Source organism: Eretmochelys imbricata, chromosome 3 (assembly GCF_965152235.1).
Source record: "Eretmochelys imbricata isolate rEreImb1 chromosome 3, rEreImb1.hap1, whole genome shotgun sequence".
Lineage (NCBI taxonomy): Eukaryota > Metazoa > Chordata > Testudines > Cheloniidae > Eretmochelys > Eretmochelys imbricata.
Window position 1 is genome coordinate 163,781,942 of NC_135574.1, and position 23,718 is coordinate 163,805,659.

At 38.1% G+C, this 23,718-nt stretch overlaps 1 protein-coding gene across 6 annotated transcripts in view; it reads left to right on the top strand.

Moving 5' to 3' along the window:
- ESRRG (estrogen related receptor gamma) overlaps window positions 1–23,451 on the top strand; it is a 437,341-nt gene extending 413,890 nt beyond the window's left edge. For all 6 annotated transcript variants that reach the window (XM_077811943.1, XM_077811940.1, XM_077811944.1 and 3 more), the window contains 2 exons: window positions 10,154–10,423; window positions 23,207–23,451. In XM_077811943.1, the coding sequence (XP_077668069.1) occupies window positions 10,154–10,423; window positions 23,207–23,451 (515 nt within the window). The remainder of the gene's footprint in view (window positions 1–10,153; window positions 10,424–23,206) is intronic.
- The last annotated feature ends 267 nt before the right edge of the window (window positions 23,452–23,718 follow it).

Here is a 23,718-nt window from a genome sequence, read left to right on the forward strand (position 1 = left end):
TCCCTGGAGAAGTGAAAGCCAGACGGTAATGACCTAACACTACTTGAGCCAAAGAGCACTCAAAGTAGACCCAGTAGAGTTTATCGATAAACCGTGGCTCATATTACGCATATACAAAGCCCCCTCCCCTTCTAACATTTATAATCCAATTTTGAAAGTGAATGAAAAAGCAAACAAACAAAAAACCACTACGAAATTCAGAGCAAAGGCTTTTCATGCCATCTTCAATTCAGTCTGTTTTGCCCAGTCTTTGCAGCACATATGAAGTGCCGTGACCCCTAATTATTTTCAGACCCTGAAATATCTGCACGTCTGTGTAAATCTAGGAAGGTTTAAGAAGCTTTAATTCTGAATATTCTAGTTTTGTTGGCTATCTGTTGAGTTTGGAACCATTGTGATGCTAACTGAGGCAATACAAATGTCTCCAGGAGATGACTTTTGTTCTTGTTTCGTCACTTTCTTCAATTTTTTTTCTCTTCACATTCTTTTTAGGAAAATTTAGGAAGGTCTGTTTGTCGGGAGTCAGCATTACTCAGTCTCCGTGCTCGTTCAACACATGCTGAGACTAGGAGCAAGGGAGCCCAGTTATCTGGCTAACCCGAAAGAAAGACAGGAGACATGTGACATGGGTTTAATTAGGCCACAACTTTATTATTAGATGTCTGGGACTACCCGACAGATAAAACTGTACAGTGCAGGTAACCCCTTGTTTATTCCGTAATTACCGGGGGGGGGGGGAGCTTTTAACAGCTCCCCCTCTTTTTCCATCCAGGTCCCTCCAGCAAATTTATTGCCAGGACCGTACCATACCTGGGGGGCTTCCACCAGCTCCCCCTCTTTTCCCTTCAGGTCTCTCCAGCAAATCCATTGCTGGGACCTTACCATCTACCCCCCCTCATAGGAGGGTTAAGGTGAGCTATAAGAATGGGGGTTGGCTCCCTCATAGGCGTACCAATCATAGGAGTCCTGAACCGCCCCCCATTCGTTCCTTTAATGAACACCTTTTTAAGTCCTCTTCTAAGCCATTTATCTGGTCACTGTATACCTTTCCTATGGAGTACCTGCACTGAACATCCACCACAAGGAGGCGCCAGCAATTAGCTTGGTTACCTCCTCCCTCCCCCCAAAAAATTTAGGAAGGCCTATTTGTAGGGAGCCAGAATTACTCAGTCTCCATGCTCATTCAACACATGCTGAGACTGTGAGCAAGGGAGGCAGCTCTGGTGCTGGTTTGTGTGTATCTGTTTTTTCATTATATCAGAATGGCAACATCAGAACTTCTGCAATCTTAATGGAAGTGTGTGAGTTACTCCCATTATCTGAGGATATATGATATGATCCCTTGCCCATTGTCACACCAATGTGTACTTAGATGGTCCTGAATCAGTGGGACCTGTGTGGGTGTGCAGTTTAATTCGGGCTAGTTGAAAACCATATAAAATGTTTCGTTAAATCGTGGTGGGAAGTGCATACACAGTAATGGCTTTTCCATGTTAAACAAATTGCCCATTTTATGGGCTAAATTTTCAAAGAGGTTTCAACCTAGCTTCTAATTTTGCACCTGCATTTTTGCGTCTACAATCATGTGTAGGCACAAATGATGCAACGTTGATATCTACATGATTTGCAGACACAAATGACATTTGCACCTGCAAATCTCTTAGTAACATGCCTGAATTCTACTACTTGCATCCACAACTCACTGAGGGAAAATGAGTGCAAAATTAGAGTCTGTGTTTGAAATTTTGGGCCTTTTTATGTAGTAGACTCACCCAAACCAAACTATCAGCATCATAAATCTAGACCTAATCCTTTCCCTCTTTCGTGCAAATGCCTCAGCCTGAAGGTTAACAAGTTCAGGCTGTCTTGGACTATTTAGAGAAGCAAATTCCACTGAAAATGTTCTGTCCCTGGTTCACACCTGTTCATATCTAGGAACTGATATGCTAGTAGGAGCACATAAACTGATCTCAGCTGGAGCAGCTTTACACAGATGAAGAGACACTCTTTCAGGTAGCTGGGAGCCAACCATGTTTAAAGATCATGAGTTGAAAACCTGCAAATTTTAGCTTTAAACAAACAAATCAGATTGTACATACTGGTGTACTTAAAAACAACCATACCCAGGACTCTTTACGTTAGGATTGCTCTCCCTTCAGGTTACCTATAACTATAGTGGGCCACACTGTACTACTCACCTGAATGTTAGAGCCCTTCCATTGGCAATATCTCAAAGTTAAAATCAACAGCGTAGAAAGGTAGCACAAAAGTGTTTTCATATACCATCCTGCAAGTAAGAAGGAAAAATAATCCCTTTCTTCTTTACAGTTATTTTTTCCCTTGTTCTCATAGCACCCAGTGATGAATCAAAATGTATGTCTTGGACCCGATTCTTGTTTCACTTTATGCTAGTATAAATCGGGGATAACCCTATTTGGAAGCTGTAGTGTGCCAGTGGTGAAATCAGTGTGAGAGGAGAGTCAGGCTCTTTAATTGTTTAAACCTGCTTTTTTCTTAATTTTTTGAGATCAGAATACTAGGACAGCATGGTGTGAAATTACAGGGGAGGAAAATAAAGAATCCAACTCTGCAAGCTTTCTGTCTGTGGAACCCCCACTAAAGGGAGTGCCACACATGGAGGGCTTACCAAATCTGTCCCCAGGCAACTCTGGCTAACTTGTTACATCTGACTTGTCACATTGCTGAATGTTAGCAACAGAAAAGGCTAGTATGGAATCTGATAAAAGGTTCCTTTCTGTGACACCTTCAAGTTGCTATTATGCTGTTTGTCTTAAAGAAAAACTTGCAAGAATTAGTACTGTAACTGGAAATAGCAAAAAACTAAAAGATATATAGACATGGACACCTTTCTTTTCTTTCTGGGACATACATCTGATTTAAATAACTACATGCTTGTGAACTACAATAAGTTACATGAGGAATGCAGCCTTCTGTGTGGAAAAAAATTACAAACTGAAATTGTTCCTCTTTAGAATTATTATGTAATGTTTGATAGAGAGTAGAAGACAAAACTGAAATATTTCTAACTGGCATTTAAATTACATTAACACCTTCTTGTACAGTATGAGTGAAAGGTCACGCTAGACAAGAAGCATCTTCACTGTTTGTAAATGTCTAATTTGCTGCTTTTAAATTGCTGTGAACCTCACTTACTTAGTCCTGCTGAATGAATCCAGTGTTGCAAATACTTCTGACAAGTGAATATTTGCTTAGTGAGAATCCATTGTTCTTAATGGATTGAGATGGACACGCAGTGTGAATGCATTTTTATTGCCAATCCATCTATCTGCTGTTGTTTCAGTGAGATGAAAGTGTTGTGATAAAAGCCCAAGGTTTCTCAATCTGCTGTTTGGCACTTGCCATCCTATCAGTAGGGTTTACTCAACAGTGCTCATGGTCAGCATTTTTCTGTGTTATAAAATAAAATAAATTAATATTTTATAAGAACTTACATAAACAGATAAAATATAGATGTATATTCAAATAAGAAATGGAAAAATGAACAGGGCTGGCTCAAGACAACATTAGACTCTGAAGATACATGGGAACCCTTCTTAGGGGACTCAAGTTGGCCCCCAGATACCCTGGTTGTAAAAATCTATCTATCTGGTGTCCTTGCCACTATGGCAAAACTAGCAAATGGCAATCAGAACTCTTAGTGCAGACAGTATAACTTCCAAACTGTGTGATGAGGTGGAAGGTGTTGTCAGACAAGGATCTGAGTTTACAGAGGCCAAAACCAGTTCTTACCTTAGCACACATATTTTCCCCATTATATTCATGAGGAAGAGGCTCAATTTATCCTCTGTAGCAAAGCATCAATTGGACAAACTGACCATCTTTTCTTAGTTTTGTGGAAAAGTCATGGGGCCAAACGCAAGTGAGAGAAAACTGGTCCATAATGCTACAAACTAATCCCTAAATATACAATGTTACTATGACATTTCAAATTTGTCCAGAAAGGCAGTATAAGGTCTGTCTTTATGCATGTGTATTTGGTCTTGACTTACAGTTTTGACATGTTTTGCTCTTAGCTTTATCTGATATTTACCACATGAAAATATTCAGTTGTCAGACTCCATCTTGCTGTGGCACCATGTGCAGTTGCTTACCTTCAGCACAAGGGTTTGTCTTGGAGACCGCCATGAAGCAAACGGCTGCGACAGATATTTTCAAGTTGAGGAGCCACCATGTACTGTTGGGACCCAAATTCAATGCTGGTGTGATGAGATTTAAATCTTTGGAAGTCAGTGGAGTTGTACTAACCTGACAGGAGACAAACTGGGGCCACAATCTATAAAATATAGGTGGTGACTACATGGTATCAGAGTGAAAGTACTGCAGCTGCATTTGGTGATCTGCTTAATGGCCAAAATGTTTATAGGGTTTGGTATTCCTCTGACTATAATGAGGTAAATTTGTGCTTTTAAAAATGGGATTACATGAATTGGGCTGGGATTATGCGATTCAGGAGCCTGGAAGTCAAGGGAGTATTTACTCTAAAGGAGAATACTATTAATGCTTCCTGCTCTCCCTGGGATTTCCACAATGGGAAGAGAAGAGCTTTAAGTTGGAGTCAGTGCTACCTAGGCGCCTTTCCCCAGCTGCCCTAGTCATGTCTAAACAACCTCATGTGCCTATAGCAGAAATTTTGCTGCTAGAGTCCTCTGCCAAGGTTTACATCCATGGGAGTCCCAGGGTGAATCTAGGCAAGTATCGAACGTATATGAAAAGGAGAGAGGACAATAGTCCTACAGTAACAAATCTGGAAACCTGTAAGGCCAGATTCTGATTTCAAAATGAAGTGGAGCTACTGCAGATTTACACTGGTGCAACAGACATAAAAAAATTGGCCCACTGTTGATTATTTGAATCCCAAGCCAAGCACACTAGATAAAGTACTCTGCTTTGCAGGAAAAGAGAGAGAGAGAAATAAGCCATAGCATTTAAAACTTTGGTTTTGTTCTTTCAGCCCATGGTGAATATGCATCATTTTTGAAATGAGGAATTGCAGGGGAAGCGCCAGTACACACAAAACATTTAGAAGGAAGTTAATCTATCAAAATTAAGTATAAATAATTTAAAAATCCAAACTCTGATATTTCAACTGTGGAAATATATTGAATTTGCAACATATTAGTCATTGTAAAGCACAGCTTTGATTATAAAAAATGTAAATGAAGATATTTGAAGTATAATGCCATTGGAAACTAGAGGAATATTTTGCTCATAGACTCAACAAACATGGGAAAAAATGGTGAAGTAAATGGGGCCAGATTATCAATAAACATCAGTAACTTCCAGATTTGTCAATTCTTTTGATATCCAATAAAAAAAAATCCTGGTTTATAAACAAATACTATTGATGTAATAAATCTAGTTTAATGTGAAGGAAAAGAAGCAAGTGTTCAAGAAGGAGTAGCCTGTGTTAGGCATCAAATGCTTAATGCTGAAAATAATAGCAGGGATAACTGTAGACACTCTTTTTGTAAAATAGTTCTCATAGTGCTACAGATCTTGCTTTGGCACTTGACCATCTGCAGCTGCTTCAGTCTAGCCTCTAGTGAGTTAGTGTCCACAAAGTCCATCTTAATGAAGCAGAGGAAAGGGTCTTCAGGAATATAAAAGATTTACCCTGCTTAGCATGGTGCTGTGTGTGATGTGAAATAGAAAACAAGTGGTACATGTGCCGATATTTGAAGAGAGCAATGGATTAAATAGCCCCATTTAAAAGACTGCTAAATCTGTATGTAACCATGGCTTAGAACTCCTAATACTGTGGATAGTATAGTTCAGCTTCTTGTTAGTGGAAGGACACATAAGAAAAACACCAAGGCCTTTGTTACCTATTTATTCCTCGCTTCCTCTAAGCACTGGGTTTATTGGTATGTGAAAGGAAAAATCAAGCATATGCTAAGTTGCTCAATCAACCTTCTCTCAATGCACACTTAGTGATCGCAGTGAATCATTATGGCATAATTACAGTTTGAGTGTGATATACTGTGTGTTGAAAAGTCGCTATTTTTAGAGGGAGAAACATTACAATTCCCCCTCCCAAAACAAAATTGTAACCAGCAAATCAATGCCATTGCTAACTGATATTATGAGACACCCTGTAGATTTACAATGCTTGCACTCAGCTATATAAAAATGGCACTGAAAACAATGCCGAGCAGGGGTTAAATTCATATGCCTGCACTGCAGCCTATTTCTGTCAACATTCAGCTCAGGAAATAAACATTTATACTTTCTGAACTGAAAGTGTATTTTTGAAGACTAGCCGTCAGATATTTTTTGCCCTTCACACTTTCAAATGTTTAGCCTTTTTTGTAAGTTGACTGCAAAGTGCATCAGTTTGCCAGGCAAAATAAAAAAAATCTTGACAAGTGCCCATGGCATCATTGTCAAGCACATGAGCGTCTAGTAGAAGATGGCAGGAGGGTTGGCACAAAACATGCTTCCTTCAGGCTTATTACCTCGGGGTACCTGACTCTTGAGAAGCTTTTCAATCCTTCCAAATTACGTTATTCCAAACTGTCATCTGGTTTATTTGGAGCACACTGTATTGAAGATAAACATGCTATTTAACTGCAGGTCAAGGTACAGAGTCATTCTGCTAGCAAATGTCTGAGATACATTAAATGGCACTAACTCGGGGAAGGAGATGAAGAGAGATCAAAGTTGTCACGAGTATGCACGGAATGATCCAAGCTGGGAAGGAGGGAGGGAAAGTACCACAATATAAGTGCATTTTAAAAAGCCGTAATACAGCTGAACATTTTAAACTATGACCTGTCAAACACCAGGGATTAAAGATCCATGCGACGCACTACATAAAGTTCAGCAACACAACCATAATGCAACCTCTTATATCTATTTGAAAAGAATTCACTATTGTGAGCTAGAAACCTGTACCTAGTCCAGATAGCTTGACATGTGTTTATACATAGTTTGGGGATTTCTTTTTAAATAATTACATTTTAAATAGAAAATAGTCACTTGTCAGAAAACAGGGTAAATATTTTTTCAAGATAGGACAAATTATTATTTGGGTTATGAGTTTAGCTTAGTATTGCTAACACTTCATATATCTATTTATTGTGACTTTAGTTAGTAACACTGGTTACTACATCTGGATATTAGGTATAATTAAAATATATTTTTCATCAAAAATGTGCCTATATTTGCAAATAGAAGGCCAAATTTTGGAACTTCTGCTCAAAAGTTAGAACAAATTTTGGTCCTGATTGACTCATTGAAGTAGGAGCTGGAACATAAATAGAGAGTGTTCATGTGGGTAAGGTTTGTAGGGTCAGGACCAGAGTTCAATGAGATAAAGGAATAGGGTCTCAACAATTTTAAAAAGATCTCATTATGTAAACACGTATCCCTTCTTAATCCCTTCATTTACTGTGATATGCTGAATGTCCAGTGACAGGAAAATTGTATTGTACTATAGGCATGCCTTATGCCTTCCAAATATTCTGGCAAAAAAAACAAAAACAAAAAACCACTCTGTAGGCTAGGTACTACAAGATTCAACTTTACGTTCCCGTGAAGGGTTGTACCTAAGAGTTAAAATAGGTTTTCACTGAGCAGACTTTCAAGCAAAAGTTGCTTTTAACAGAGAAGGAAATGACCGTGCATATTTGTTTTATTAGTAAAGAGTAGAATTTTGTGATTTATATTTGTCAGTTTCTTTATGACATAATAATTTGTGTTGATTTTTAAACATTTCATGTGAAAAATCTTAGCATCTGTAATACATCTGCAGAAGATGCATTCTTCATAAGTACTGCACAGTACATCACAGGCAGTGTCCTCATTTTTTTCGTAGAGGTTGTATGTGGTTCCCTTTGATTATGGCACACGATAAATGTGGTATCGAAACATGCTGTAATTTGTGAAAACTCCTGTACAAAAGTAGATAAGTAAATAAAAGAAGGAAGTTGAGAGCTTTGAGAAAAATAGAAAGGAGGTGAATTGCAAGTTAAACTTTTTGAAATCAAAACTGATTGTATTGCTTTTTGCTTAATTAAACCCCTCAGAAGTGTGTGAAACATTGTTATGGCTGAAAAATTGTTAATTTGTAAATCACAGGGACAAAGGGGCTCTACTGCAACTTTAAAGTTTCCATGCACGTAAATGTCAATAGAGTGCCTTCTCCATCATCAGCACTAAATTCACATTGATGCCTCTTTTCTTCTCCGTATTGATCCTTCCATGAGAACGTAGATTTGTATCTGTTAATTAATGCGTCCTGAAACAGCGTTTGTATTAATCAGGCAGATAAGAAAAATTGGATGCCTGCACCCTCATGACAACCGTAAAAGTGCTGGCCCTGATAAAATCGTGGATGGACCTCAATAAAAAAGTTCCTCCTTCCACTCAATAAACTAATCATCCTGCTTTTAATTATTCGGCAGAAAGATGTGTGGAGATTGGAGAATGTGTAAATCTATTTACTAACAGCAGTGTCTGGAAGGGAGAATAGGGCTGTCACAGGACGGTGCTGCAGGCTACATTCTCTGTCCATCTGCTACTGCAGAAAAACTGGTTCTTGAGAGGAGGGAAAGGAACAGAAACATGAAAGCTAATTGAAAGCATACATTCCTCCTTATGACTTTTCAGATGATTATTTCCTCTCCCTTTCCATCTTATTTATTTTAATCACAGATACGTTATTCTCCTTTTTCCGCTCTTCAAGGTTCTTCTTGTTTGCTTACTTTTTGTTGGATTTGTTTTGAAGGCAGGGAACTACAGTTCTATCACAGGGCACAAAAGACTGTATGAGAAAATGAAAACCAGAGAGAGAGAGCGAGAGCAGCCAGTTTTGTGTTTCCGTTTTTATGGATTCTTGCTGCTTTAGATGGATTAATAAAAAAACATAGTAGGTTTGTTGCTAATATGTAGCGGACGCCTGTGTAAATTCGCCGGGGTTTATGCTATATTCTTACTGGAATGTAAATCCGACTTTCAAAACAGGAGGGAAATGTATTTAAGTAGAGTCAAATGACAAAAAGACTGTTCTTGCAGCAGGAACCCTGTCAAAGAACATGTAAGCAGTTCCATAAACAAGTACATGGAAGCTTCAGACATGTCCTAAGACCCCCTTAAGAAAAGCTTGACTAATCCCCTTTGATGATTTTATTAAGTACTTGTGGTTGATGGTGCCAACTGGCAAACTAGTACATTTCACCAACAGGCCAGGAAATCATTTCCTCTCCCATATTGTTCTGTAGCTCCTAATGTGATTGGGGATATTAGCAGTTTGATATAATAAATGAACAGCTACCGTAAACAAGAAGTTGAAAAGGTAAGGCAGTAAAGATTTTTGCCCTTAGTGATCCTATTAGGAAAGAGAGCAGGACAAAAAAAGAAGGCAAAACTTAAATTCATTAAGAGACATTATTAAATTTTCTCTCTCCCTCTCAGAAATGATGGTGTGATTGCTATTCACTTGGCACTTTAATGTGCCATCCTGTTATTTCAGCAACCGTAGTAGAGGCAGAAGCCATTACAGAAGTAATTAGCGTCTTTTCTGAAGAGGATAGGCCTTACTTCTCTTTCTGCTGAGGTTGAAGTTCAAAGCGCTCTTTGCTCATTGTGATAATCACCTTAATTCTATTAAGGCATAAAATCTTTCCTCTTAAAAAAGTTTTTTTTGAAAACATGCTCCTTGGTTTAAAGGGGGCCTCTGAAGACATTAGTTCATTCTCCTTACAGCAGTGATGAACAGAACTAAGCTTCTGCTAATAAAAGCGCTTTGAACCTAGGTTTTTTATTCTCTAACTTGTTAGATGCCATCAGATCAGAGCCTCATAGCATTAGATTTTAGAATGTTTCTACTGAGAAGAAAAAGTGCAAGCCATTTTATGTTGCCGTTATACCTCCTCAGAATTAATACATCTACAGAAAATGCATACAAATTCAGGCTTGCTTCTAACTTTTACCTTGATTAGAAACCCTTTAATTTTATGCTGATTGATCTTGCAGAGGGGGAGAGTGGAATCCATATATATCGATTCATAACTTACATAAAAACAAAACAAAAAGGAAAAGTTGGAATGCAGAGTTATGGTGCATTTGAACCTAGTTAATATTTTTCCCCTGCCCCTTTTTTGCTGTTTAGGGTTCTCCACTTTGTCTCTGGCTGACCAGATGAGCCTTCTGCAGAGTGCTTGGATGGAGATTTTGATCCTGGGCGTAGTGTACCGATCACTTTCTTTTGAAGATGAGCTTGTCTATGCTGAAGATTATATTATGGATGAAGACCAGTCCAAATTAGCAGGCCTTCTTGACCTCAACAATGCCATCCTGCAGCTGGTAAAGAAATACAAGAGCATGAAGTTGGAGAAAGAAGAGTTTGTCACCCTCAAAGCTATAGCGCTTGCTAATTCAGGTTGGCAGTTTGTCATGATGGTTGCTACATTTTTTTTCATGTCACTTTTTTCCTTCCCATATGTCTTCTGCATGGTTGTTCTAAACAATGTTTAGGAATAAGTAATTCTTAATTGGACCTTCAGTTTTTGTGGCTATTATATGGAAAGGCTATAAACAAGGTAGTTCAAATTAAGGAAGTTCTTTATAGTTTTAAGTCATTGTGGAACATATTCCTAATGCAGTAAAGAATAATACACTGGATAATTTGGAAGGTATTACACAAGCAGAGATCCTTTCAAATGAATATAGACGTTATTCTACTAAATCCATTTCGTAATCCAGATAAGACTAATCATTTCACTTAAACTGAATAGAATGGATGGATGCATGACTATATGCATTATATGATTTCCTTGAATACAGCTATTAAATGTATTGGTATGGTGAACCCAGAGTTGGTTGCAGGGGGGGAAATCTCTGTTTCATCTTAGGGCTACACTTTACCATATGAATCCTCTATTATTATGGTAAAGTTTCACTAAAAGATATTACCTGTGCAAAAGGGGTTAAGAATTGCAGAAAGTATTTTTTTCTCTAAATTTGAATGTAAAAGTGCTGAAGCAGTGAACAGTGTCTGATAAGTAAAAATCGTTTGTGCTTTGTTGTTTTTCCTTTTGTCTCTCCCTAATGCTTTATTATGGTCTTAAGTCCCTTTTATCATTTGCATAAAGTTCAGGATAGATCCCTCTTTAATGACGTGCCGATCATTAGATACCTGTGTGTCAATAACGTGCTCTGATGCTATGTACCATTGACAGTCACACCGTGCCCCTCCATCTGCTTTTGTTTTGACCCTATCTTTGAACTTTATCTTGGTTGCTGGCCAGTAGTTTTCCCTTTAATTACAAGAAGGAAACTGTCAATAAAATCTGTTAAATGGGATGCAATGAGTGGCTTGAATGGGCGGACGGCTATTTGTTCAAATTCTGCAGCATTCAAGGTATTGACAGTTTGTTTTCTGGGGCCATATGTGACGATCAATCTCAGGCTGGGCTCAGCCGCGCTGAAAAATGAAAAACCAGATTGCTTTTGCTTACTTGTGGATGACGCCTTGTGATTTGGCGCGGTCCTAGTGAGATGAGACCTTCTGCCCAAATTGCCCCCCTGAGAGTCAGGACGCGTGACTGTTTTTAGAAATAATTTTTTAATTGATTTTGTAATTAACAGTTCATCTACAATATTGATGCATGAATCCTCAGATTGATAGGAGGGAAATTGTTTTCAACAATGAAGTTGTACTTTCCTATTTGTCTTTGTAATGGTATTTAGCATTTTCCATTTTTAATCGGAAATATAATTCAAAAAATGCAAAACCAAAACACCATTTGTTTCTTTGTAAAATATCCTCCATCCCCTTATTGAATCTTCATAATTTGTATGTGTCCTTTTTATTTAACCTACACAGAATGGTTCTGGTGTGCCATTCAATGATCAAAGTCTCTTTTTGTTTGGAAGATGATTTATTTTAGAGCAAGCTGAAGATAGAGGTCAAAACACTTCACAGCTATAGGAAAGGTATCCCCCAAGATTTTATTCCAGGTGCAGAACACCAAAGTTATGCTCATGTAGGGGTCTAAATTGAGAAGTTTTATTATTTTATTTATTTTTGCTATTTTATAATTCTAAGCCTGTTTGATTAAGAAACAATTCTATAGGTTATTCAATAAAAAAGGCATGATGGATAGCTGCGTAAGATAGCATCAAAAACGTGTAGTTATACATGCTACATATAGTGGACCAAATTCATCTGTAGCTTATGTTACTGCAATTCCCATCAACTTCAATGGGAATTACATCCAGGATAATGTGAATAAATATAGTGCAATGTATTAAAATTCAAGGCAAGTTTAAATGAAATCATTTCCTCCCCATATTTTAATAAAATTATATGGTGACTTGAAACTAAACTATTGTGAAAAGGATTTAAAATGCATATCAGCCACCTAACACCAACTTGGCTTTGTGTAAACAGGGTATTTATATTGTTAGCACTAGACATTTTAGTTACTAAGGACCAAAATGTTGATCCTACAAGCTCTTTAGCGCATGAGTAGTCCCACTGAAGTTTTTACTTAAGCAAAACACACATTGACGTAAGCAGGAGTTTTATCTGAGCAGGAATTCAGGATTGGATTCTTCGAGTATAATTTTCAGGAAAAGGTCAGACCAACCTCTAAGTTTTAGTAGGTTGCACATGCAACTCAGGTAGTTAGATGTCAAACTTCTACCAATTACTATCTCACTAATTTGTAGGTGTGAATTATACTTACAAAATTACAAGTCATTACAGAAAATCAAACCCTTAGTGTTTCGATTGCAAATTCTACTAAAAGTACAGTATAAGCTTTTTCCTAGACAAAACAGAGTAGTTCAGTTTTATGTAACCATGACCTTGATTAATGTAAATGCAACTATAGTAGATATCCTAGAGTGAAATGCAATTATAAGAATAATCATGTAGTAATTTGGTTTTAAATACATTTTGTTGTTGTCACATCTTCTTTCTTCAAGCAATTCTAGTGTTATTCAGATATTTGTTCTCCCAACTTAACATTAATGGACTCATATTATATATCTGTAGGGAAAAAAGATCAAGTACCACAAGGAATCTTACAGATTTCATATGTTTCTGGCTGATCTATCTTGTCTAAAAAGAATCCCATGTTAACTCTAATGTAAATAATAGACAATAAGGGGTTTCTGACATAGTATCTGTATTTAGTGATTTATGAGTCAATGTCATACCATTTTCATTGCTGGTATTCAGAGGCAGAAAAAAGAAATTGTGGATTTTCTTAACCTTGATTGGACTCTGTTTTTAATAAATACCACAAGCTCTTTCTGTGGACTGACAAATCTAAGTGTCATAAAATACCAAATCTTTCAATATTAAGTTCTCCTACAGTGTATGCCATTGATACCATTAAAATTTCACCATTTTCCATCAGTTTCTGTAGAATGGTATCTAAGATACCACCATTATTTCCTATACTAAGAGCAGAGGGGAAATTTTGTATTTCAGGTAGCACTGTGTGGTAACTATTAGCAAGTTTTCACTTTGGAATGATGACCATTGTAGTTCTGCTTCTATAATTTTCTAGACATCATACTAAGTCTGTAATTCTCATTTAAAGAACAATCTTTTATAGGTATTGGTAAAAACAGAATGCATTTAAAGTCTGGGAAGAGTCTATAGTTTATCTACATAACAGCATAAATGTTTTCACATTTTGTACACACAGTTCAGCCCTGTGTACAGTCATGATTTCAGTAATTCTTTTTTGACCTGCAGTGCTTGATATGACATTCATCTAAATTAACAGCTTAGTTTTAAACATCTGGCTTGATTCAATAATAATTAATGCACTCTTTATGCTTTAATACCAGAGAAGAGACTTACTATTAATGGTTGTCCTATCAATATCACTGTTCCCTTCCTTCCTTACAAGCACACATAAAGACAGACAGGTACCTCAAAATGACTGCAAGAAAATTCCATGTGTTCAACTGTACACTGCTCAGTGGAATCAATCTGGCACCAGTGAGCACTTTGTTTGCTCACACAGAAAAACTACTGTGAACATTTTCCAAAATATTCATGTTCCAATTAGTTTCTCAGATGTTAGGAGAGGTGAAATGTTTGCACAGTGTGTGTGTGAGTGCATATACACAGATTTACTTGTGCACACACACACACACACACATGCTTTATGGTAGCATGATGTGCTTTTGTGTATTGATTAATACCAAATAGAGAGATCCAGGAGAGCAGTTTTTTGGAATTGCTTAATCAGTAACAACCTCAACTAGACTGTACCTTCAGGCCAGAATTTTCAGAAAAGCTCAGCATCCACAGTGGGGTCAGACTTTTCCAGAATAGCTCAGCTCCCATTTAAGCACCAAAGGAAGTGACCAGCTTTTCAAGAGTTCAGTGGGATTGAAAAGCTGGCCCTTATTTAGGTGCCTAAATGGGAGTTGAGCCCTGAAAAATCTGAGCACTATTGAAAATTTGCCCGTACATCTCAGCACTGGGTGCATAGTTGCTCCATTTCAGAGGCAGCTGAGGGACCTTTCCTGCTCCCCATTATGACCAGTGTTCTCCTACTTGATCTAGCCCTAAAGAAGAGTTCTTTTAATACCCCCCATCCCAAAAGAGAGAGAGAGAGAATCAAAGAGTCTGTTATACATCATAAGACAGACAAATATTGATATGAATGAAGTTACACACCCACTTATGCCAGTGGCAAATTTGGCTCATATCTAGGATTTAATTTGTCAAACTTTACCTTCACCTAAATTATATACTCTGAGCAGAGGCTTGTTAGTGTTAAATAGTGTTCCTATGTAAATGTTAATTGGAAGAACAATATAAATTTCCTATTCCATGGAATCTATATCTTATTTTAGGCCCAATTTTGACTGTAGCTATATGGTATACTGAAGCAGACTATATCTAATTTCTAGTGAAGCCATCTTTTATAGTTGTATTTTGTCCATTGTATTATTATTTCCATTAGCATTGAAATTAGTTTGTAGATTACATATAAAATCTGTATTGATGTCATTGTTTCTATACTAGTATTTCTTTTGCTTATATAAATAGCAAAATATGTGGGACACCACTTTAAAAAACATATTGGAAATTGCTAGTATTGTAAGCGTTTCCTGATACAGGAATGCCTTTTCTGCCTCCAGTTCATTTTCCATGTTGTCATCTAGGTGTCATTCACAATTTGTAGAGATGTGCATGTTTGCCACCATTTGTTAGAATTTTATTATTTAATAGACTTTTCTCTGGCACTTCAGTCTAGTGTCCGAGCACCTCTCGTATGTTAATGAGTTTTTCCTCATATCATTATGAAATAGGCAGGCATTATCCCCATTTTACAGATTAGGAAACTGAGGTACAAAGAGGTGAAGTGGCTTGCCCATTCCTGTGGCAGCACTGGGAATGGAACCCCAAGTTCCTTACTCCCAGTCCAGTGCCTTCACTGAAAGAGACTATGATTCCTCTGCCAAGCTATATTAACCACAGTAGCAGAAATAGAAATGCTTATGTTCACCCGATTTTTCTACTGCAGAGCACAAGAACTCTCATTGGTTATTACAGCCATTACCTGTATCCTGCAGCGGAAGAACAGGACCCTTGATGTCATTCATGCAAATTTGTCTTTTTTTGATATCTTGTCCTATTACTCAGTCTTGCAATCTCCCCTTCTCCAGACACTTTGTACCTCTCCTTGGTAGATGTCCCATCTGCTTATTCATTGTCCTGACCCTGTGCTTCCTTTTGGAATGTAGGTAAAAGAAAAGACAATTTACCTCCTTTTTAAAATTTATTTTAATCCCAAACTTACTGTTTTTTCATGACACCATAAATCCACCCCCCACCTTAATTACCATGAATTAAAGTATTTCTTGAATTCATTTTTACAGTCTGTGTGTTACACTGTCACCACCTTTAAAATATTCTCTCTACAGTACATCAAGGGTACATCTATATGGGGATAAAAACCCTGCTGCGGCTGGCCCAGGTCAACTGACTTGGGCTCACGGGACGTGGGCTGTGGGGTTAAACTTTGCTGTGTAGAAGTTCCAGATCCCAGAACCTGGGCTCCAGCCCAAGCCTAGAAGTCTACACAGCAATTATTCAGTCATGGAGCCTGAAGCCCACAAGCCTGAGTCAGCTCTATCTGGGCCGCATGTAAACCATTTTAAGGATTCAGCTTTCATGTCTCTACTTGAAAGTAGACCAGATCAGTGCATTCCCTCTGTGTTGATTGAAATTCTGTTTTCTCTCCATTTGTTATACTTGCCCTAGCTGTCCTCCTTGGGGTACCAGAACTTCTTTATTTGTTTCTCTTTAATTTCCCTTGTATATTCTGGCTGAGAAGTTCTGCTTCCCAATGTTATTATCAGATACAATCCTATCTTCAAACCAAGTATTCTGCTTGTCTACATTCCTATATCCAGCCTCAGGCCTCAGACTCAGGAAATCATCTTTATTCAGGAAGGATGCTTTATCACATACTCAAAATTAAGCACAGGTTTAAGTCCTAATAAGGATGGGCTGAAGCACGTGTTCAAGTGCTTTCCAGAAGTCTTAATGATGAAGATTTTTATCAGCCCACACCAGATAAACCAGGAATACAGTTTGTTTCATGGTTATAAAGAATCTCTTTCAACTTTTAAAAAATCTTTATTTTTTTACATTTTGGGGGCTATATTACCTTTTTTTGAGTTGCAGCACTCATGAAATGAAATATAGATAATGCAGCGCGCAAGCACTTTGCAAAGTTTGCAAGTTTCCCTGTGCAACTCTGTCATGCATCTCAATCCCAACATGCAGTAATTTTTCCGTTTCAGAACAGCGCACCCCTCGGTAGATACTGCAAATGGTGGAGATCTGTGCAATATTGTTTTGGTTCATTAATTTCAGTTAGAGAAGAGAATCAGGCCACCAAATTCATTTTATTTGAGACATAATCCAAATTTAGATTGTGCTGTCTAGAGTTGCATTAAAAGCACTATAATTACTGTTCTACTTTTCTTGATCTCATCAAATTCTGTCAGGATCTTACAACTGCTGAACTTGATTGTATCCATTTTTGACTTGTGAATTACTTAGTTATACAGAACCATCAGGATAGCCCGGTGGTTGCTTTCAGTCAAGTTTCTCCCCATAGTTGTTGATGTTTTCTTCTGTATCATATCTTGTGAGCATCTGAATGTTTCTGATCACTGCTGCATAATCCCTTTAATGTTGCTTTATTCATTCTACTGTTTTCTTGCTTTAGATTGACTCTGTTTTTTTTAAACGCAGAAATGCTTCATTTGAGGTCCATGTGTTTCATCTCTTCCATGTTTTCTTCCTAGTGATATTAAATACATAAACAGTACAAAGTACCATTTTAGAGTGGTCTCTTTCCCCTCATTTTAGGTTCATGCCAAACATTTGCTAGTTTCCATGCTCTGTGGTGTGTCCCGGATTATTCCTGGGTGGCCAGATGTTTGTTTTCTGCATTTGAGATGAACTCTGAATTTTAAACAAGGTAGATGGTAATCTGAGTTGGTATCTGGACTTTGTAGTGTTTTTCTCAGATGAGAGATCTAGTTTTCTCTCTTTTCTGCACAATGATCTAATCAATCAGGTTTCTGTGGAGCTGATCAAAAGAGGTCCAATTGTATTTTCCCTTGCTGTGACGGGGAAACAAAGCATTTGCAAGGATAAGATGATTCTCAAAGCAGAGCTCAATGAGTCGATGTCCTAATTTGTTGATTTTACCTTATTTCATTGCAACACTCTGATCAACAACCACTTTCACCACTTCAGTGCTGAAATCCCTTGCTCTGAGCAGAACATAGTGTTTGACATAGTTTGACAATGAGTTCCCGTGCCTGGCTGTAGAAATCTTCAACCTCACCAATCTGTGCTGCTTTTTTGCAGGTCATTTAATATCAAAATCTGCATACTTCTGAATGACAACACATCCTCATGTCCCTGTTTAATTTAATTGTTAAATCTAGGCACTGGTTTGAAAGGATTTCACACCTGGGTGTTGATTTCTGCCATTTCCCTTTGGAATGGCAATTGTAATATGTCCAAGGGGGGTCTACTAGGAAAATGATTTTTCTAATCTTATTTTCACAGGTTCACTTTCCTGGCACAGGTAGAGCATTTAAAATGTTTATATTTAACATCGAACTATTTATTATGTTATCTGATATATTAAGCCTTTCTGGGTGTCTACATAGCCTCTGTGTTCCCTTAAATTATAATAGTTCTTATTGACCTCATCATCACACTCACATAGACAGGATTTGTCAACGATACATTAATCTTTTCTGGATTCAGTTGTAGTTTCTGTATCTGCCACTTTATATTTAGTGAAGCTATTTCTTTTTACTTTTGGGGGCCAGTGCAACATTCCAGACCATTTTCCTTATTTCCAGAAACAAATGCCAGCCTGATTAAGATCTACATTCATTTAATACCCGGAATGAGACATAGAGCCAAACTGCAAGGCTGGAACATGAAGAAGGATCTTAGTCGAGATTAATACTTTCCTGAGCAGTCTGCCAGCTGAATCATGGTCTAATTAAAAAGCACAGATTTAGTGAATTTGCATTTAAGTGTTAGCAGACTCTCGGATGAGTAAAACTGAAATGATTTTGAATCTTTTCTCTAAATGGGAAGTTAAATTATAGTAATTCAATTAAATCATTTTAAAATCTTTCAAGCTAAATCAAAGCCTTTATAGAAATCTTAATAGCTGTTTGTGAAAATATCTCTGCTATTTGTTCTCACCTCATTTCCTGTGACATACTTATATGTCTCCCAAGGTGCAGCTGCCCAAACTCTGGCCCATGAACCACTGGCTGCCTACAGAGTACACGCAGGTGGCCCTTTGGAGAGTTGGCTGGTCACTTTGTTTCCCACTGCCAAATTGATTTAAAAGACAGCAAAAAATACATTGCTACTATTACTTTTCCATGTAAGCAATTGCTCTGTATACCCCAGGGATGCTGTATGATCATCGATGGGAAAGGAGGGGAGCCACAAGACAATCCCTCTCTTACATTGTAGTCTGCACTGTGAAAAAGTTTGAGAACCTGGGGTGTAACAGCTATGTCATGTCACAGATTCTGATTCGCTTTCCACCTTCATTTTTTCTGTCTGTGTTTTTTTTTTTTTCCTTCTCATAATCAAATTCAGTGTGAGGGAAAAAATGTACAGGCAGCAAGCATTCGTAAAGTCATATGGCCAGAATTTAATCTGAGCTACACTGTTACAGATCTGCAGGATCACCACTGATTTCAATGAAAGTCTTCCACTCTTCTGAGGAAAATATTCCAAATCCATATATCTATGCAGACTGCCACACATCCCTTTGAAAATTCAAACTTCACATCTGCTGCATAAAACAAAAATCTACCCAGTTATGAATAATCTGGACAATTTTGCAGAGGGTAGAAATTGGCAAACATTTAGTGCCAATTTCTAGAATGTTATGGCCTCCTTTTGCTCCTCTAATGGCACAGAGAGGCTGGAGAACAGATAGATTTGGCAAGCTGAATTTCTCTGACATGGAAGAGCTCTCAGCTGGCACACAGCCAGAATACCCAGCTCCTACACCAGCTTCTAAGCATAGCCCTAGTGAGGGCATGGTGGGGCATAGTCTGCACACACTGTGATTTAACAATCCATGGTTGATGGACAGTTCCTTGGGGACTGTTATTAGCCAGCAGAATTTAGAGCAGCCCCCACATTGCTCTAAAATTCCATTAGGAATAGCCTAAGCCCAGCCAGAGAATCAGGGATCTGTAATTAGAAACTTGGAACAGCAGAGAATCTGGCTGTTGAAATGCAGTGTAAATATTTGCAAAGAAATCACTTTAAATAGAGTCCAGTGGATGGTCAAGAAGTGTTTGTTTATGAATGTTGAATTCAGTAGAGTACTCCGTGTCAGTAGAGTACTCCGTGTTTACACCGGTATAGTTAAGATCAGAACCTGTGTGTGTGTTTGTGTTATATTCTATACTCCGTGATTTACCTTTCATTGTCACAGGTAAATAGAATTAACTAATTAGTTCTATACTAATACTAAAGAGGTGAAAGTTGAAGTTGTTGTTACAAAAGTAGCAAAAAGGGCAGATTTGGATGATGGGAACAGTGCTGAAATTTTACTGATTTTCCTTTTTAAATGTTTTAATCCTTACCCCCTTCTTTATATACTTTGTTTTTGTTTTTCCCTTTTTATTTTTTTAGACCTGACCACCTTGGTGCACGGTATCTTATCTCAGCGGTGTGTGCGTAGCATATCTAACTGCATGCTTCTTAGGGCATGTATTCTCTGAGACCTAGAATTATTAAACATGTAAAACCCCCATAGGATTCCATTATGTGTCACTAACACGTAAACTCTCATCAGAATCAGTAAAATGTGCTAAATGATCCAAACTTGTCTATAATTGTCTGTTTCAGAGCAAGAGCTATAACTTTTTTTTTTCAGTTTGCAGCTTTCTTTCAAGATGGAACATGAACCTTTCTTTGTTAACCTCTTATATACCTGTGTGCGTAGTGGTTTTTTCACATTGTCTTTTTTAGTAAGAGGTGTATTTCCCACATGCTGAAATTATCTGAGAAAACATGAATTAGTCGGAAATATGTATTTTATCTCTAGGATCGTAGTTCAGGTTCCTAGGCCTAATCCTGTAATTGTTACTCACTTGAGTAACCTTTACTCAAACAGATAATCCAATTAAAGTTAATAGAGCCACATGCTTCAACAAAAATTACTTTGATAGGTAAGAGTTGCAAAAATTAAACTCATGGCACACAGCCTGATAGACTGTTATCTTCTGTAGGATAAAACTGACAAATCAGGTTCTGTGTCAGCCATCAGGTATGTGATACTGCTTAATATAACAGAAGAAATAATGATATAAGTGTATTTTGGCTACTGGAAGACGTTTCACTTAGTCATCATTCCATCTGAAAAAAGAGTTTCACTAAATAGTCAAAAATTAAAATCAGAGCTACAATGATATGAAAGTGGGTTTTAGATTTAATCATAGAATATCAGGGTTGGAAGGGACCTCAGGAGGTCATCCAGTCCAACCCCCTGCTCAAAGCAGGACCAATCCCCAATTTATGCCCCAGATCCCAAACGGCCCCCTCAAGGATTGAGCTGGCAACCCTGAGTTTAGCAGGCCAATGCTCAAACCACTGAGCTATCCGTCCCCCCCTTCCCTCTTGAGGAAATGCTCTTATAATGCCATGGAATCACTACCCCACAATCAACCCTACTATAAGCTTGCACAACATCACTGATCTCCTTGAGTGTGCACCCATCTGCAGTAATGTTACATGTGGTTCATTCGCTAACTGAATAAGCAACAAGGCCACAATTTGATTGAGTTAACCCCCATGATAAATACTATATAAGGCTGTGGTATTTTATCAGGCTCTTTTAAGATGGTGTGCCCATCTTTGTGTTGGTAACTGGAGGGGAGTGCCGATGGCTACTCTTCCTTTCACCACACTTCCTTTGACAACTGTCCTGGAGATCCAGCTGGTCTCCCCACAAAATCAAAGAATGCTTGCACACAAATGCCTACCATTCTTCTGGTTAGAAGCCCTGGCAACGCCACTCATTCTACCTCAGAGAGTTGGGAGATTGATCTGGGATACCCCCTATCAGTCCACTGGTGATGGTATGTTGATACATGTTACAGAAGAAAAAATATTTCTTCCCCCCTTCATCTCCCAGCTGCTGAGAACAAGTGGCTATTAGGTCCCTGTGCTAAGTATTGAGTTGCCTTAAGTTTCAATCCTATTAGAAGATATAAGAAAGCAACTAAGAGCTAACATAGACAAAAAGAACAGGAAATTATTATTTTATTATTATTATGTAACAAATTTCATCTCAGAAACAATATCCAGGCAATTTAGGAGAATGACTCTGACTTCTAGGGAAGGATAATCAATTGCAAATGTTGTACCCAATCCCCATCATTGCCCTCAGGATAACGTATCAGGTTCTCTCACCTTTACCCACTCTGAACCACTTCTTTCATGGAGCACCTTCCCCCCCCCAGAGCTCCCATTATTTATCTCTGACATTTCCTGCGGTATTTATAGTTAAAGGAAATAGGCATAGGATTAGGACTATAAATTTAAAAGACACCCATTTTGTTGCAATGCTTTGGCTTCTTGATTATATCTCCTTGTTTTGTATCTGTGCTGTTTGGGGCTTTACATTTGTTTGGACTGAATCTCCCTTTGTTGCCTGCAGCTTCCACTGCTCAAATCTTTCCAGGTCACTTGGCAGTTCAGTTTGGTTCCTCCTGTGTGTTATGGTTAGGTCTCCTATTCAAATCTGATAACAGCTGGCAAAGACAGATATAGAGTAACCAGGCAAGATGCAGAGAGGCATTTGGTTTTTTTGTTGATTTTTTTAAAAAGATTAATTGGCAGAAGTAACTTTATAGGATCCAGACTTTCTGGGCAGGCTACATCTAGCAGGATATGTAAGTGTTAGGAGGCAGAGACAACTCCAAACGCCACTCATATTTGCTCTGCAGACCACAGTTTGAGAACCACTTCATTAGAATCTATGTAAGGATGACTGGCTGGGAGGGAAATTTCCTTGCTAGCCCATGAGGGAGGAAAGAAAGAAGTCACATGCACACACACATCTTCCTTGTGTCAGCCAGCGTGAAAGCCCAATGGCTCTGTTTTTCTGATCAATGGCATCTCAGTCTGTAACCATGGAGATTGCCATGGATTGGTGCCACGCTTTTTGAAGGGAACCATTCTTGCAGACCTAGCAATACGGGCTGTGACTGAGAGGGGCTCTGCCCTTTCATTACTATTATGTCTGTGTAGCTAGAAAAATGACTATATGAAATTATTTATATAGTTGCATAGATAGTTTTTAACTTTTTTTAGTTAACTTAGTTAACATAAACTTAGCACTTTTACAGATGGCAATTACATGTGTATAATTACACAAGGAGACCCAAATATTCCCCTGAAGGTCAATATAGAAATAAGTGGGTAATTATCTAGCTTATCCCTAAAACAATATGGAAAATACTATGTAAATCCATGCAAATCCATCAATAATTATGGTACCGTTACTTATTCCAGTGCAAGTTACAGTCTAGAGGAGTTACACTGTAATTCAACAGTCTGGCACCCTGAACTGAAAACTGATGTTGCTCCTTTGTTTTGCAGACTCAATGCACATAGAAGATGTTGAAGCAGTTCAGAAACTTCAAGATGTCTTACATGAGGCTCTGCAGGATTATGAGGCTGGGCAGCATATGGAAGACCCACGCCGAGCTGGCAAGATGCTGATGACTCTTCCACTTCTGAGGCAAACCTCCACGAAGGCCGTGCAGCATTTCTACAACATCAAACTGGAAGGCAAAGTCCCCATGCACAAACTTTTTTTGGAAATGCTGGAGGCCAAGGTCTGACTAAAGCATCATGGGCCTTCCCATCATGCTCATTGAAAAAAAGGGAAAATAAACAGGATACTAATGGCAAAGAAACTTAGTGTTTGATTAAGGAAAAAAATGACTGCACTGATATTTAGCAGCAAGACTGTGAAGCAGCTTTCAACTCTTTCTTCTGTGTCTATCTGATGCAGTTTTCCTTTTCCCTTTTCTCTGTGTTCCTTTTCTGTTCTTTTATTTCTTCCTTTTCCTTTTTTTCCCCCTTTGCTGCTGAACTTTTTAAAAGAG